General features: G+C 46.2%; 1 protein-coding gene across 1 annotated transcript in view; it reads left to right on the top strand.

Moving 5' to 3' along the window:
* The window catches only part of ITGB5 (integrin subunit beta 5), a 122,331-nt gene that overhangs the window by 64,887 nt on the left and 40,246 nt on the right, over positions 1-17,198 (top strand). Inside the window, exons 6-9 of the mRNA XM_038003428.2 lie at positions 451-612; positions 2,050-2,145; positions 4,225-4,314; positions 12,819-12,953. Of these exons, the coding sequence (XP_037859356.2) occupies positions 451-612; positions 2,050-2,145; positions 4,225-4,314; positions 12,819-12,953 (483 nt within the window). The remainder of the gene's footprint in view (positions 1-450; positions 613-2,049; positions 2,146-4,224; positions 4,315-12,818; positions 12,954-17,198) is intronic.

Here is a 17,198-nt window from a genome sequence, read left to right as displayed (position 1 = left end):
CTGACATGTTCACTTAACTATCATCTTAGACTAGCCCAGCCAAACAGGGGATGTTGATGGGGGAGCTGGTGGGGGGAAGGTTAAAGGTTGTTCTGGGGAAGGAAGAGTTGCTGAGGCCAAAAGGGGAAGCGTCCAGGAGGATCAGCCCTCAGGGGACATCATTGAAAGGAGCAGAGAAGAGTATGATGGGCTGGAGGGAGGGGGTTCCAGGTGCATGGGCCGAAGTGGGCAAAGCCTTGGACATTTGTCTGTGTGCATCTGGGCTTCCCCAGTCCAGGCTGTGTCTCTTCAGAGCAGTGTGGAATGGTTTTGTGAGTGTGCCCCAGGTACACATGGCAAAGGGAATGCCTCTACTTCAGGCCATGACTCCGGAGACGGACCAGTGCCCTGCATGACCAGGGCAGGAGTGGGCAGAAAGACTGGTGTACCCATCCACCTTCTGTCCTTCAGGAGAAGATTGGCTGGCGAAAGGATGCACTGCATTTGCTGGTGTTCACAACGGATGATGTGCCCCACATCGCATTGGATGGAAAATTGGGAGGCCTGGTGCAGCCACATGATGGCCAGTGCCACCTGAACGAGGCCAACGAGTACACTGCATCCAACCAGATGGTGAGTGCTGGGGACCAAACCCCCATTCCCCGATGCCTCTCCTGTGACCCTGCCTGTGGTCTGAGTACTTGCCCAGCCTTGAAACCTTTATCTGGCCCTCAGGATTCACTGGCTTTCTGATCCATTCTTGGTGTTGGGTTTCATTACTCCATCTTCTCCAACTGGGTTTCCGGAACTCCTAATTGACTTACAACATTTCTCAGGGATTTCTGTAGCTGGTTCATCTTTCTGCCAATGTGCATCTAAATGGAGAGTGTTTGGTTGGGATACAGATGGCCCAGGGGAAACAGGATAGATCTCATAGTGGGGAGGGGATCTTAAAGGAGGGTGGGTGCTATGCCTGCAGAGGTCATAACTGGTATAGAAGTTATAGGGCAGGACTTCCTGACTTCTAGACATGGACTCCCAGAGGTGGTGAGTTGCCTGTCAGTGTCAGTGGTGGGCAGAGGTGTTCTGCACGGAATGAGAACCACAATTATGCAGTTTAAAAGAATTTGTGCACAATTTCAAGCATATATAATAATAGACCAGTAAAATGAACCCTACGTGCCCATCACCCAGACCCGACAATGATCAAGATCTCGCATACTCACTATGCAATTTTCCCCCCAAAATCTCCACCCTTTTCTTTCTCAAATCCATTCTGGTGGCCAAAGAGGAATTCTTCCCAATTTTCTTCCCTAGAGAAGCCCATTTTCTCCATTTTCAAGAGGTAGTCGGTGCCCAAGCCTTCCATCTTGTCTAATAATAATGGAATCTGAATAAAGGACTATAACTGTAGGACCTCACCAGATGCGGACCCCTGTACCCATCATTAGTCCTCAGAATCCCTCAGGACACTGTTAAACTGCCTCTCAGCTTCCTCTCTTCCTCCTCTCTCTGCACCCCTGCCCCATGGCCCAACTTTTAGTCCAGAGCTCGGCACCCTCCTCTGCTCATCTGAGCCACAGCAGGATGAAGCAGGACCTGTGGGGGATGTTGGCAGGCCTAACCGTTAGGCATAGGAGAAGGAAAATAATGCAAGGAGGTAGGGAGGAAAAGTCTTAGAGGAGAGAGGAAAGGTAAGAAACGCTGATGACAGAGGGTGGAATGTGGTGGCTATTCTCTAGGGCATCCCCATTTGTCCCCCTCCCTGCTGAAAGGATGGAGACACAGACCAGATATGGAAAACCTCCACTCATCACCTCTCCACTCTGGGGTGAGAGGAGTGAATCTAGTTTGGCGGATGCCACAGGGTCCTTCCTTGAGGGTCTCTTCTACTCAGTTCCTCCGTTAAGGAGCTACCAAGGAGGCTTAGTTATTAAGGGACTCTAAGGGGCCACCTAAGGAAAAGGTGCTTCCCTGGCAAATGCTGGCTGCTGAGTGTGCATTAGAGCCAGGTGCTGGTATCTGCACCTGTTAGGAATGTCATAGTCTTGACTTTTGCCTTGGCCCTAGGACTATCCATCTCTTGCCTTGCTTGGAGAGAAATTGGCAGAGAACAACATCAACCTCATCTTTGCAGTGACGAAAAACCATTATATGCTGTACAAGGTAGGCTGGGAGGGAGGGAGGCTAGTGATTTAATTCTAGGGGCCAGGCTGACCCTAAGGTGTTTGGGAGATTAGAATGTGGGGTGGAGTAGAGGGGGTGGTGAGGAGTGTTTACAGCTCTGCCTATATATATGGGGGAAATTCAAAGGAGGGGTGGAATATAGCCCAGTCTTGATCTAATGGAAAATAATAGGATGAAACAATTAAGCATTCACATAGCAGTGAAGACCTTACAAGAAATTTGAACATATAGTATCTAATTTGATTCTGAGAAAAACTTTGAAAATAGCACGAATTCCCATTTTTTGGGGTGATGAACTGGAAACAGAGAGAGGCACACTCTACTACAGAAGGAAAATATAAAATGAAGATATACCCAAAGAAAAGTAAGGCATCTCATCAGGCTACATCACTAATCCCAATATTCCAGAGCTTTATGCCTGAGCCTGCAGACTATAGGAGACCAGTGGGCCAGTCTGGCACAGGAATTCCCAAAGAAACCAATAAATGTCCTGAGTGAATACAGCAGTCTGGGTACAGGTCTGTTCCATCTAAAGAAACTGTTCCCAGGTCACCCTGGACTACCCCATTTAGTCTGGGACAGGAATTCCCAAAGAGACCAATAAATGTCCTGAGTGAATAGAGCAGTCTGGGTACGGATCTGTTCTGTCTAAAGAAACTGTTCCTGGGTTACCCCAGACCATCTTCAGAGACTCCCCACATGAACGTGCTCCTTCTCAGTCACAGATGAGCCACATTTGAATTACAGATCTCCTCGGTGTGCTCATGTAAGCTAAGTGTAAACTCGCCTCTGAGATTCTTTTACATGGTGAAGCAATGAGAACTTAATCTGCAATCCCTCTCCACCCTCCACCCCCAAACAGCTGGCCATAGTTCCCTCTCCTCGCTCTTAAATGTCCACAAAAGAACCTTTGTCTGATTGTGTTTTTCTATTGCTCCTGCCTGAGATTATCACTGATAAAATGCCACTTACATTTTCTTGAGTTCTTTATCCTCCTTTAGTCCAAATCAATGTTAGAAGATGAAACAAGGGAAAAGGATTGTTTTTCTTTTTTTGTTTAGTGGAAGATAGCAGGATAAAGCCTATTCAGGGCATGATGGTGTGTGCCTACAATCCCAGCTACCAAGGAGGCTGAGGCAGGAGAATCTCTTGAACCCGGGAGGCAGAGGTTGCAGTGAGCCAAGATTTAGCAACTGCACTCCAGCCTGGGGGACAGAGCGAGATTCTGTCGCAAAAAAAAAAATAAATAAATAAAAATAAAGAAAGAAAAGTTTTCACTTACAAATAACGTTTTATGTTTTTAGAGGGCTCAGTTGCACAGACTGTATTGGGTTTCCAGATATTTCCAGAGGGAAGAAGTCCACGTTGGCTTAAGCATCCTTCCTCAGAGCTAAATACACCTTGCTTGGGGGAGGGAGCCCATCCAGTCCCAAGGCAGGGAGAGGGTGGTGGATGTCTCTGTCACTGTTAGAAGTGGCAGACTCAGGAGTTAGTACAGATGAAAGAGGAAAGGTGGGTACTTCAAGGCTGCCCCTTTGCCACAGGACCTCAGAGGTCCTTGGGAGGGTGCCATTCATATCTCAGCTTCCTATTAAAGAAAAGGTCTATACTTGAGACCCTTGGAAAAGTTGCCCTTTTCACTCCTTCTGAACAGATTGAGCAGATCCTGAAAGCTGAACCTGTGAATACCTCAGAGACTGGGGGAGAGATGGCAAGAAACTGTCAGGAGCTGTGACCTTAGAAGACAGGCCTTGAGAGAGCTGTCTGTCACCGTGGGAGGGGAGGGGTCTCAAGACACTATCGTTTAGGGAAAGACCTTGTAAGCCCCTTTGCTATGGGTATATAGGGCTGGATATTCCACGGCCTACTGCAACAACTGTTCCTCTGTGCCATTTCTTCTTGCTTTTCCCTATGGGATCTTTTTTAGTTCATGGTGGGAGAAGGTGGCAGGATATGGTGCTAGGAGCCTTTACTGTTCTAGCTCAGTGTAGCAGTGCTCACTCTGATGGTTGGCAGGGCAAAATTAACTTATTTCTTCTCTTTACTTTTTTTCCCAAGAATTTTACAGCCCTGATACCTGGAACAACAGTGGAGATTTTAGATGGAGACTCCAAAAATATTATTCAACTGATTATTAATGCATACAACGTAAGTCACCAGTTTCTTCCCCCACTGCCACCTCCCTTCCACCCCCTCCCACTGAGGCCCTGCAGCTGCCACAAGCTCAGGTGGGCAGTTCGCCATGCTGCTCTGCTCCCCCATTCCCTTGAGTTTGGTATCTTCTTCCTGCTTCACTCGGGGTCAGGGTGGAGAAACCCATCCTGCTCAATGAGTCTGCCTCTCACCTCTGCCATCTTGACTCTCATCTGCAGATCTCAGTGAGCCAAGGAGTGGCTCAGACTCAGGCTGGCGGCCTGGGAAGTGCTTAGGTTCTGACACCTCGCGTAGGCAGGCAGTGGTATTCTCCACCTACCCAGTGCCCAGGCTAACCCTGCCACTGTATCCCCTGCATGAGGGAGCAGAGCGTCCACCAGCCACACTGCAAGAAGTGCAAAGCTTGCACACTGAGCTCATCTCACAGAGGCAGGATGGGAATCCCTCAGCCTCATGGACCTCAGCGTAGAGCTGCAGACTAACATGAGAGAATCGACAGTCCGTTTTTTTTGTTTTTGTTTTTAATTTAAAAAAAATAGAGAGAGAGATTGGGGTCTCACTGTGTTGCCCTGGTTAGTCTGATCTTGAACTCCTGGAAGCAGTCCTCATACCTCAGCTTCCCAAAGTGCTGGTTTTACAGGCATGAGCCATCAAGCCTGGCCAAAGAGTCAATGTTTTGCCTACCTACTTAAGATGTGATTGTAATCAAGTCCTTTCAGAGGGTTTGTCAATGGGGCTGTTAAATTCTATGCTATTGTAACATATCATGTGAAGTTGGCCCTAATATAGTAAGTGCAAGTTCTTATAGATGTGGTTTAGGTATCACTTTCACATTCCAAGCCACGCATCCACAGACTCACCTCCCAAACCTTTGTCTTTCCTACCCTCCTTCCCCTCAATTCGTAACACCCCAGAAGTATTTGACTCAGACCTACCTTCTCTCAGGCAAATGGCAGGCAGAGCTCTTGTGCTGGGAAGTGTGTACCCTCTGCTATCCCTTCCCTTGTGGGTCCCAAGATGGTTGTAGCATCCAGTGCCTACCCACCTGCTCAAGGGGCCAGGTAATTTCTAAATTGGCATTCAGAGCGCCTCTTCCTGTTAAAACTAAGTTATACACAGACTAAGTGTGGCTTAAGTAACATTATTAATCCTAAACTTAGGTAAAATAGGTTTTTCTGGCTAACCTGGGAACCTAAGGAATCAGTGTGGTGTCACGCATCTGCGAGAAAAGTCATCTTGCCTTCCCAGCAGTGACTGGTTACAAATGAGTATTTGGAGCTCAGCCTTTCCCAATGTTGGCCTCGTCCACCTGCCGATGTGGCCCTGTTTTGAGTTGCAAAATACTGCTCAGATGGGGGGAACGCTGGGGCTTGGGGGTGTGGCCAGCCCTGCGCTTAGTTCCCTGGAGCCTTTGTGTCCTAAAGGCAACGTGTCCTAAAGGCTGCCAGGTGGGCAGCAGTGAGGATTTTTGGCTTGTTTTTCTTCCCTTCCTTCCCCCTTCCCCCTGCCCTGCTATCTCCTGTTATAGCCAAGGGTCCTCTTGCTCTCACAGATTCAGATACTCCCAGAACTTCCTGTTGTGAGAAACTGAAGACTTCCTTCTCTTCTACCCCACTGCCCACATACTAACATCCTCTTTTCTGTTCTCTGGCCTTTAGAGCCTCACCAGATCCCATAGGCACTTCAGAACCCAGAGTGCAGTGAGAGGGTTTCCTAATGAACTTTACACTGTAGTGACTTTCAGATTCCACGGTGAGTGATTTGCTTTACACTTCAGGAAAAGGGGGAACACGTAAGCTGGTTATGTGGGCACAATAGGTCTGTTGAAGTGTGACACCCAGAGAGGGTTTGGGATGTGAGCCTGCATGGGAAGGAGGGGCAGGCCTGTGAATGTCACCCTCTTTCCTGGGGTGAGCTGGTGTGAGCTGTGAGCTGCTTGGGTCTTAAACTCTGGATACTGAACTAAGAGAACCAAATCAAGAGCCAGAACCCCTGCCCTGCCACTCTCCCCTTCCCTCTGAGGATGCCAGAGCTGGGCGACCCCACGGGGCAGAAGGGGCACTGCTGCTGGACCCACTTTCACAGGCAGGGAGGCCACCGCTTGCCTCCTGCGGAGTCAGGGCCTTTGGGAAGAAATGGCTGAAGAGCAGCTCATCTGGGCTCTGTGGAGTGGGGTGAGGTCCCTCTTTAGGGCTTCTGAGGAGGGGCCGCTTGTCAGCATTTCATTGTCAGCCACCTCCTGAATTCAGAGCTCTGGGGCTCCCCAAGATCATTGGCGGGTGAAGGCCCAGGCCCCCTGCTCCTGGCAGCTTTGATATCGGAGGGCATCATGGCGCATAGTTCCATAGACCTGGCTGGGCAGCCTTGCAGCAGCAGGGAAGGCACACTGCTCAGCCAGCTTCTATGTGACTGGTGAGTTCTGTGTGTCTGTGCTCCTGCTGGGACCACTGAAAACCAGGGAGCAGGAGGCTTTCTTATTGGTTCCCTGCATGGGATCTCATAAGTACTTAGCCCTGAGCAGGATTTCTCATATATCTACATTCATTTTCTTAGTGGAAATCCAGGGGCTCAGGGTCAAGGAGTGAGAAGGGAAAGCATTCCCTGTGTGGTAGGCAGAGGCCAGGAGAGGAGTGGGGACCCCTCCCTGCTGATGGGGAGTGGGGAGCAGGGATGAGTACAGGGAACAATTGTTGTGGGCTGGAGCTGCTTTTGGAACCTGGAATGAATTCCCAGAGGAACTGTGGGAACCTAGCTCTGTTGCTTGACTCTGCAAGTTAAACTGGTTCCTGTAAACAAACATGTGAAATGAAGCTGATGACTTATGAATGAACTTTGAAACTCAGCACTTTTAAAAATGAGTGATGATGACCAGGCGTGGTGGCTCACACTTGTAATTCCGGTGCTTTGGGAGGCCAAGCTGGGAGGATCACCTGAGGCCAGGAGTTTGAAACCAGCTTGGTCAACATAGTGACTCCTAGTTTCTACAAAAAATTTTGTAAAAATTAGCTGGGCATGCTACTTGGGAAGCTGGGGCAGGAGGATTGCTTGAGCCCAGGAGTTCAAGGCTGCAGCGAGCTGTGATCGTATCACTGTGCTCCAGCCTGGACAACAGAGTGAGACTCTGTCTCTTTTCTTAAAAAAAAAAAAAAAAAGAAGTAGGGATTATTAGAATACTCTCAAGAATAACTATTTAAATCCCGTGGAAAAGAATTGTAAAGCCTTATTGACATATAATTAACATACAGCAAACGGTACTGATTTAAAGTATATAATATGAGTGTTGACACAGGTATATACCTGTGAAACCGTCGCCACCATAAAGATACTGAACATGTCCATTACTCCAAAAAGTGACCCTTGATAATTCCCTTCTTCCACCCCTTCCTTCAGGTGAAATTTAAAATATATTTATTAAATATAGAAACGTGAAACTACAAGATATTTGAAGCAAGTTCAGTTGATCAAAGCCATGTTAGGGGTATTTGGTCTTCTGTGTTGATTAGAACCTGTGATACTGTAGTATAATAAGATATATATACAGGTCTCTACCCCTAGTTCCTAATATAAAGCCCCTAAAACCTTTGTAGATAAGGACACTAGGAGAATCTTTTGTTACAATATTTGGTCTTTAACGCTGGTTCCTGACACAGAGTTTCCAAGACCATTGTAATTTCCTGGGTAATAAGAACGTCTTTTGTTCTAATGAGGTGACTCTCGGGGGCGCTCCTGGACAGCCTCAGGATGGGGGCTGGTTGCCAGGGGAACCAGACATGTGATTAGAGGGTCGGAACTTTCAGCCCCACACCATGACCTCTGGGGAGGTAGAGAGGGGCTGAAGGTTGAGTGGATCACCAGTAGTCAGCGATGTGACCAGTCAGGCCTATGTAACGATACCTTCATGAAAACCCAGAAGGCCTGGATTTGGAGGGCTTTGGGAAAGCTGTGGGATAGGTTCCTGGAGAGTGGCACCAGAGAGGACAGGGAAGTTCTGCACCCTCCTCACACACCTTGCCCTGTTTCTCTTCATCTAACTGTTCATCTGCAGCCTTTACCTCTTATTAATACGTGGGTAAGTGTAAACAGTGTTTCCCTGAGTTCTGTGAGCCGTTCTAGCAAACTGATGAAGAAAGGAAGGGGTTCGTGGGAATTTCAGTGTACGGCCAATCCGTTGGAGGTACAGGTGACAGCCTAGTACTTGTGATTGGCATCTGCGGTGGGGGCAGTCTTGTGGGCTGAGCCCTTCACCTGTAGGACCTGACACTATGTCCAGGTGGATAGTGTCAGAATTGTGCTGAATTAGAAGATAACCAACTGGTGTCCAGTAGAGAACTGCATGGTGTGTGGGGGAAACTCCTCACATCTGGTGTCAGAAGTGTTGTGTTGAGTGGTGTGTGAGCGTAGAGTAGGAAGAACAGTTTGGGTTTTTCCTTCCAAGTACTCATCTTACTTGCTGCTGTCCTGGCCAATGGGAAGGGCTGGGCTGGGATTCAAGCTCCTTGCACTTGGACTTTTCCCAGCTTTGAGCCCCAGCATGGGGGACCTGGTGCATGTGGGGTGTGCCGGGGCAGCAGGAGAGGCTTTCGTCAGTTCTGCTCTCCTTTCACCTGCTCGACACCCGGCCAGAATCCAGTCATAGCTCTCTCTGGACCGCTTCTGTTTCTGTCACCTCACCGTCCGAGTGGTTTGTGTTGGATTTCATGAGTCATGCAACACATGACTAAGTGTGGGTGTTGGCTTTTACCTCCCCTAGAGTGCTGGCAGACCATCTGTGGGGACATTCTGAGCAGATTTGGGTTGGAACATATGTAACAGATGCAATGGCTGTGGTATTTGGCCAGGCTGAGGAGGGAGCAGAATGGAAAGGGTATGTTTAATTTCATGTCTTGTAGAATCAACTCTGGTGTACACATCTCTCGGAGTGTGAAATCTTCAACTTGGATTTATGCATTTTTTCTTGCTGTGCCAAATTCTTCACTGTGAGAGGTCTTCCCAAGGGAGTTTGGCAATGTGGTGCTTTGCTCTGTAATACGTGCTGGTGAGAGAATCCCTTCCAGAGCTCAGCCGTGGAGCCCTGGGTCCACACGTGCAGAGGGGACTGGCGTCGTGTTGCACCCAGGAAGGCCTCTTCAGTGTGGGAGTGAGCAGAATGAGCTGGAAAGCACTGGAGCTGCATGTGGACGGTGACATCAGAATCTGTGGTGTATTTTTTTCCTAGCAGAGCACATGTTTCTCTTTTTGTTGTTGCCATAAAGTCTGCTCCCACCCACTCCACAGCTGGCCCGACTTAAAGCAATTGCAGATGTGACCTAACCTGACTGAGTATTTAATAGCCTTTAAACTTCTGACATTCCCAACATCGTCTTGTTTCCTACTGGAGAACTAAGGAGTGCACCTTGAGGGGCGAATCTGGTAGGAGTTAATGAAATTTTAGGAGTCACACATAAAAGTCTTCATGCGTAAGAACTGCACTTTGATCCTCTACTATATTTTATACTCCATTCGTTCATTTATTCAACAGATATATACTAACAGCCTAATGTGTAGTGCTGCACCTTAGAAATAAAATAGTGAGCAAAACACAGTCCTGCCCTTCAGCACTCATAGTTTTGGGGGTAGAGACCCTTACAACCGGGATACAACCTGACAATCTCTTTCCAAAGTCACAGAGCCAAATTCCTTTTTATTTTTTTATTTTTGTTTTTTACCTTTTCTGTGGACAGAGAGCCAATTTCCAAAGAAAGAAGTGCGTATCAGGTGTGGGGATTAGAAAGAGCCCTGGGTGGGTGGAGAAGGCCTGCACCCGGTCCTGTGCAGCAGAGTCGTCCCAGGCCACCTTTTCCTTGCCCTGACTTCCAGCTTCCATACACGAGAGGTTTGGGCTCCGTCATCTCCATGGCTCCTGCTGCCTGAAATGTCTTAAGAGTTTCTGATTCCAGAGACTCTGGGGGTAGCAGGAATAATACAAACTTCACATCAGAACATGACACCTATGGCCTGAGTAGAACCTAAGAGTCCATTTCCATCTAATTCTTAGTTGCTGACTCACAGAGTAGGAGTCCAAGTCCCTCTTGTTTTTTCCCAGATCCTCTCCCAGATCCTCCCTTGGGGCTTTTGAGTGGCAGCTTGGGCAGACCTTGCTGGGGAGCGCTGGTGCTTCCTTCCAAAGTTTTATTTGTGAACCACAGGGCCCCCATATTTCAAGTGATCGTTCCCAAGTAATTTTTTACATGCCTTCACTCTTCAGCTCTTTTACGATACTGTTTTATCTCATCCGCATACTTATTCACAGTTATAAATTTATTTTTTAATATTTGTCTTAAATATTTTCATCTACTTAGCCAGAGACCTTAGCATAGCTGCTAAAACATTCATCTGTCTACCCGTCCATGTGTTTATTTATTCCACAACAGATTGTACTAAGTCCCAGAGAGATCTATGATACAGCCCTTGGACTTCACAACATGGTAGGGAAGACAGATCTGTAAATAACTAATCACAGGCAGCAGCTGAGTGCGGTGTGTATTGAGTGGCGCTTTTGTGACCCTTGGCCAGTTAAGGCTGGCAAGTTGCAAAGGGAAGTGGATTTAAGACGGATCGTATTTTTAGAGTTGTAGAAGCACTTAGATAATTTGTTGCAAAGGGAGAGACTTTTTTTTTGCAGAAAGTATTTTCAACAAGCTGTTGATTTGCTGGAAAACTGCATATTTCACTTATTCAACTTTAGCACTATATGCTCAGCAAAAAAGAGTAAGAAAGAAAACCCACAAGAGCAAGAGGCAAGTCTGTCTGCTGTTCTGTCCAACTGCCACGCTCCCTAGAGTGCACCCGAGAAGGGAGAGGGAATCTGCAGGGCTGTCTGCGGATGTTGGGGTCCTTGTCTCTCATATGGGTGCATCTTGCTGTACTGTGTGTTGAGTGTATAAACAGACAGTTGTTTTAAATTTTCTGATAAAATATGACCTCTGAATAAAAGGTACTTGCTTCATTTGGCCTCAGTCTCCAAAGTGGCATCTTCCTTAGAGATTTTCAAGGAAATTATTATTATTATTATTATTTTTTATTTTATTTTATTTTTTTTTTTTTAAGAAACAGTCTCACTCTGTCACCCAGGCTGGAGTGCACTGGCATGATCATAGCTCATTGCGGCCTTGAACTCCTGGGCTCAAGCAATCTTCCTGCCTCAGCCCCCTGAGTAGCTACAGGCATGTGTCACAAGGACAGGTTTTTAAACTAATAGACATATGGAAAATTTCACAAACTTCTCACAAATTAAATAAGCCTGAGTATCCAGCACCCAGGTCAAACACACAGAACATTAGCGAGGCCTAGAAGTCCCTATTCTGCCCTCTTCCATCACAATCCCTCAAGGGCAACCATTAATTTTGCCTGTTTTTGAATTTCATATAAATAGAGTTATACGATATATATGCCTTTGTCTCTGCCTTCTTTCTAGTAATGTTATATTTGTCAGATTTATCCATATTATTACATGTAGTCATATTTTGTTATTTCTTATTACTGTATGTTATTCCACTGTATAAACATACTACAATTTTAAAAAATCCATTCTACTATTGATAGGCACCTGAGGAATTTCCAGATTCCAGCTACTACAACAGTATTGCTGTAAACATTCTTGTCCGTGTCTTTTTGGTGACACATACACTTCTGTTGGGTATAATCCTGGGTGAATGCTAGGTCTGAGGTTGGCCTAAGCTTTAGTAGATATAGCCCAATGGCTTTCTATAGGGTTGCACCAATTTTCACTCCCACCAGCAGGGTTGGGGAGCCACAGTTGCTCTACATCCTTTCCAACACTTGATGTTCTTAGCCTTTATTTTTTTCTGTTCTGATAGGTAATTTTGACTTGATTTTTGTTTGATTCACTGGCTTAAGGATGTAATCCACACATAAGATTGGATTCTCTCATTATGTAGTTTCAAACTCAGGCATATGGACCTCATCTGATGGGGATAGGTATGGATGTGAATGATATGGTGGATTCCTGGAGAAAGTGCCTGCTGAGCTGATTTGAAGGATGATAAGGAGCCAGCCAGGAGGAGGAAGGAGAGGAGCCGTTGTGCAAAGGATCATTACCCTGGGTACACGGAAAGGCTCAAAGCCTGGAGTGCACACTCCAAGACTGAGGAACTGCATGTCTGAAGCCAAGTGTGGGGATGAGAGGTGGCTCTGGAGAAGCAAGCAGGGGATGGGGCATAACCCATTTGAAGCAGATAATATCATATGGCAGGTCGACCATTATCAACTTCTCCAAACTCACAGAGGGAGACCTCAGGCTGGGTCTAGCAAGATGTTGTGTGAGTGCAGAGAGAAGGGAAAGCATGAGGGAGGGCCAGGGAACCAAGCTCACTGGCTCTTCCCTTGGCTGGGGATTCCTGAGTTAGAGGAAACCACGTGGGCCTCAGAAAACCAGTGTGGGAGCACCTCAGCCACAGCCTTTATTAAATGGTTGGGCTTCATTTTCTCTCTCCATTCAGAGTATCCGGTCTAAAGTGGAGCTGTCAGTCTGGGATCAGCCTGAAGATCTTAATCTCTTCTTTACTGCTACCTGCCAAGATGGGGTATCCTACCCTGGTCAGAGGAAGTGTGAGGGCCTGAAGATTGGGGACACGGTAAGTCTCACCCCAAGTTTGTATGAACTCTTATTAGCATTGGTCATCAGTCTTTGGGTTCTAATAACTTTTGTGACTTATTATAGTCCTTTCAGAATTTATATTCTGTTTTCCAATTCAGCATCCCAGAGGAGTCTCCTAAGCCTGTTTTGCATGATGTGTTCAGAGTCTTAGGTGAACTTGTTAAAGAGCCCAGTCAATACGCAGCCCTCAGCACATTTCCACCTGAGGCTTTCTCGGGTTGGCATTGTGACTTTGGTGTTTTAAACCATTATCCTCTTAGCTTGACACAGTTGTAATCAGGAGGAAGAGTACAGGTGGGAATCCAGGAGACCTGGCCTTCATTCCTAGTCTTCTGCAAATAGCTGTGTTCCTTGGATAATCTGACCGTCACTTTTCCTTTCTGTGAAATGTAAAGAAAGCTACTCCCCCCATTCTGTTTGGTGAAATAGAATGGATGACTCTACAGGAATGGAGGACACGGGTGCCTTGTCCAGATTAAGTTTATTCAAATGATGTATGAAGATGTATGCCTGTGCACTAAACCAAGGACTTGAGTGAGGGAGCAGGGAGGAGGACATGTGGGCAACAAGAACACAGACACGGACACGGGCACAGAGGCCAGTGAGTGGTGATGGACAGCTAGCCACACATCTTCTGGAGGTCCTGCTGCTGGAAGCAGGTCATCAGCTCCATTCCTGACTTGCTTTGTTGATAGGTCCAGTGCTCAGTAAACAGAAGACCAGTGAGGGATAATTCTCTTCCACACTTAAAAGAATCTAGTTAGAAACAGAAAAACTATAGAGACCTTACAAATAGATGGCTATATTCTCTTGGCATTCATAGCACTCATGACGGCCAAGGCGGATATAAGCTGACTCATCCCCTGGCTTCAGGGAAAGAGCTTGCAGAGACAGGGACAGTCTCATGGCTGGTAGCAGTGGTCTCCTCGGGCTTCTCCACATTCCACTGTAGATCCTCTCCCATCCCCGTCTTCACACTTGTCCCTCACCCACTTCACGACACACAAACATACCTCTTAACCCTTCCCAAATCTTACTGCAGTGCCTCGCTCCCCCAAATAAAGGGACAGTTCAAAATATCATATGGAAGTTGAGAAAATGAAAGCCTCTCATGACTGGCTAGCAAGGCCTTTTCTAAGACATGTTGTTTCCAAGTTTATTTTGCTTTTAACAAGCTTGAAAGAAGGCCTAATCAAGCTGTCAGATGATAAGTCATTACAAATGATTATTGATTGATTGATTGATTGATTTGGAGACAGAGTCTTGCTCTGTCACCCAGGCTGGAGTGCCGTGGCATGATCTCAGCTCACTGCAACCTCCGCCTCCAGATTCAAATGATTCTCATGCCTCAGCCTCCCAAGTAGCTGGGATTATAGGCATGCACCACCACACCTGGCTAATTTATGTATTTTTAGTAGAGACGGAGTTTCACCGTGTTGCTCAGTCTGGTCTCGAACTTCTGGACTCAAGGGATCCTTCCACCACAGCCTCCCAAAGTGCTGGCATTACAGGTGTGAGCCACCGCACCTGCCCACAAATGATTATTTATGGCTTTTAACTCAGAAGACATTCATAGAACAAGGTGACATTGCTGTTAAAAAACTCCTGTTCCCATCTTTCTATTAATGTGAACTTTTTTTGTGTTTAAATCTCTACAAGTGAAAAACAGAAATATAATTGATGTGAATCTGTCTTGTTTAGCAATAATTAATATTATTTTACATCTGGGGGAAAGCCTTATCTCATTAAAGAGGTTCTTCCAATAACATTTTACTGTTTATTTTTAATAATTGTAGGAAGTTGCAATGTATTTATGTTATTTTCATGCATTATAATGATTACTCAATCCAGATGATTAAAAAAACAAAACAAAACAAAACACTAATGCTTTACAGTTACAGGACAGGGTTTAAAGAGATAGTTATAAAAAATGAAATGAGGCCGGGCGCGGTGGCTCACGCCTGTAATCCCAGCACTTCGGGAGGCTGAGGCGGGCAGATCATGAGGTCAGGAGATCAAGACCATACTGGCTAACAAGGTGAAACCCCGTCTCTACTAAAAAATACAAAAAAAATTAGCCAGGCATGATGGCGGGCGCCTGTAGTCCCAGCTACTCAGGAAGCTGAGTCAGGAGAATGGCGTGAACCCTGAAGGTGGAGCTTGCAGTGACAGGGCGAGACTCCGTCTCAAAAAAAAAAAAAAAAAAAAAAAGAAATGAGGCAGAAATAGTCAAAAATCCCCAACAACATGTAAGTGAATTCTATAGATCTGTGGGTAGAATGTTTGGTGCACCATGTCAGGAAAACTGAAGGATAAAGTGGGAAATATACCCAAACAAGGAACCCTTTACTTGGAGAAATAGGTATGATGGAAAAGAGAAGGGAGGGGGATGGACTATCTAATCTAGCATACACCAGGTTTCAGGAAGGCTCTTGACAATTTCTAATGACATCCTTATAAATAAGGCAAATATTTAATAGTATGAGTTGACAACAGCACAGTCATGCGGATTTGTGGCTGGGTGAACATGCTGTCTCAGAGTGTTGATAATGCAGCCACTGGGAGGACTTGACTGAGGTTCCAATGTCTTCTGTCTGTTGTGTTTATCATTGGCTTGGGTTGAACTCATAGGAGACATGCTTATCAAATGTGGGAAGGCCACAGAGCTGGAGAAAACAGCTTATGTTATAAAGCAGGAAAACCAAGATTTAAAAATATTTTTCAAAATTGAGATGGATTGAAATCATGAAGATTAATGTCTTACATTTTAGTTCAGAATATTACTAGGATATAGGAAACTTGGTTTGATAGTAAAAGAAAAACATCTGGCCGATTATAATGGCTCAAAGGCTCAATGCAGATAAACAGTGATTAAAAAAAAAAAAAGTCTGCCAGGCGCAGTGACTCATGCCTGTAATCTCAATACTTTGGGAGGTCAAGGTGGGAGGATCACTTGAAGCCAGGAGTTTAAAACCAGCCTGGACAATAAAATGAGACCCCCATCTCTACAGAAAATAAACTAGCCAGGCATGGTAGTGCACACCTGTGGTCCCAGCTACTCAGGAGGCTGAGGCAGGAGGATGGCTTAAGCCTAGGAGTTCAAGGCAGCAGTGAGCTGTGATCACACCACTGTATTCTAGCATAGATAACAGAGTGAGACCCCGTCTCTTAAAAAAAAAAAAAAAGTAATGGCTGGGCACAGTGGCTCACTCCTATAATCCCAGCATTTTGGGAGGCCAAGGCTTGTTGATTGCTTGAGCTCAGGAGTTTGAGACCAGCCTGGGCAACATGGCAAAACCCAGTCTCTCCCCACAATACAAAAATCATCTGGGCATGGTGGGGAGCACCTGTGGTCCCACCTACTTGAAAAGCTAAGGTGGGAGGATCGCTGGAGCACGGGAAGTTGAGGCTGCAGTGAGCCATGACTGGGACACTGCACTCCAGCCTTGGTGACAGAGTGAGACCCTGTCTCAAATAAATAAATAAAGATAAATAAATAGCAGGGTGGGCACAGTGGCTCATGCCTGTAATCCCAGCACTTTTGGAGGCTGAGGCAGGTAGATCACCCGAGGTCAGGAGTTCGAGACCAGCCTGGCCAACATGGTGAAACCCTGTCTCTACTAAAAATACAAAAATTAGCTGGGCGTGGTGATGTGCGCCTGTACTCCCAGCTACTCAGGAGGCTGAGGCAAGAGAATCGCTTGAACCTGGGAGGCAGAGGTTGCAGTGAGCCCAGATCACACCACCACACTCCAGCAAGACTCCTTCTCAAAAAAAAAAAAAAAAAAGATAAATAAAAACTAATGCCAGTTGAAGCTGTATTTAATAGAGATATTTTGAAACCTCACACTTGGAGTTCTATATTCAGTTCTTTATTTTTATTTTTATTTTTATTTTTTTTAGCTTTAGAGACAGGGTCTTACTCTGGTTCCCAGGCTGCAGTACAGTGGCTTGATCATAGTGCACTGTAACCTCCCAAGTAGCTGGGGCCACAGAGCTGCACCACCATGCCCAGCTAATTTCTATGTGGGTTTGTTGTTGTTGTTGCTGTTTTTGTAGAAACAGAGTCTCGCTATGTTGCCCAGAATCGTTTTGAACTCCTGGCCTCAAGTGATCCTCCTGCCTTGACCTCCCAAAGTACTGGGACTATAGGCATGAGCCACTGTGCCCAGCCCAGTTCTTTTTGAAAAAGAAAAGTGACAAGCAACTATCATGATGTATT

The sequence above is a fragment of the Chlorocebus sabaeus genome, chromosome 22 (assembly GCF_047675955.1).
Source record: "Chlorocebus sabaeus isolate Y175 chromosome 22, mChlSab1.0.hap1, whole genome shotgun sequence".
Classification (NCBI taxonomy): Eukaryota; Metazoa; Chordata; class Mammalia; order Primates; family Cercopithecidae; genus Chlorocebus; species Chlorocebus sabaeus.
This window is presented reverse-complemented; position numbering and strand designations above follow the sequence as displayed.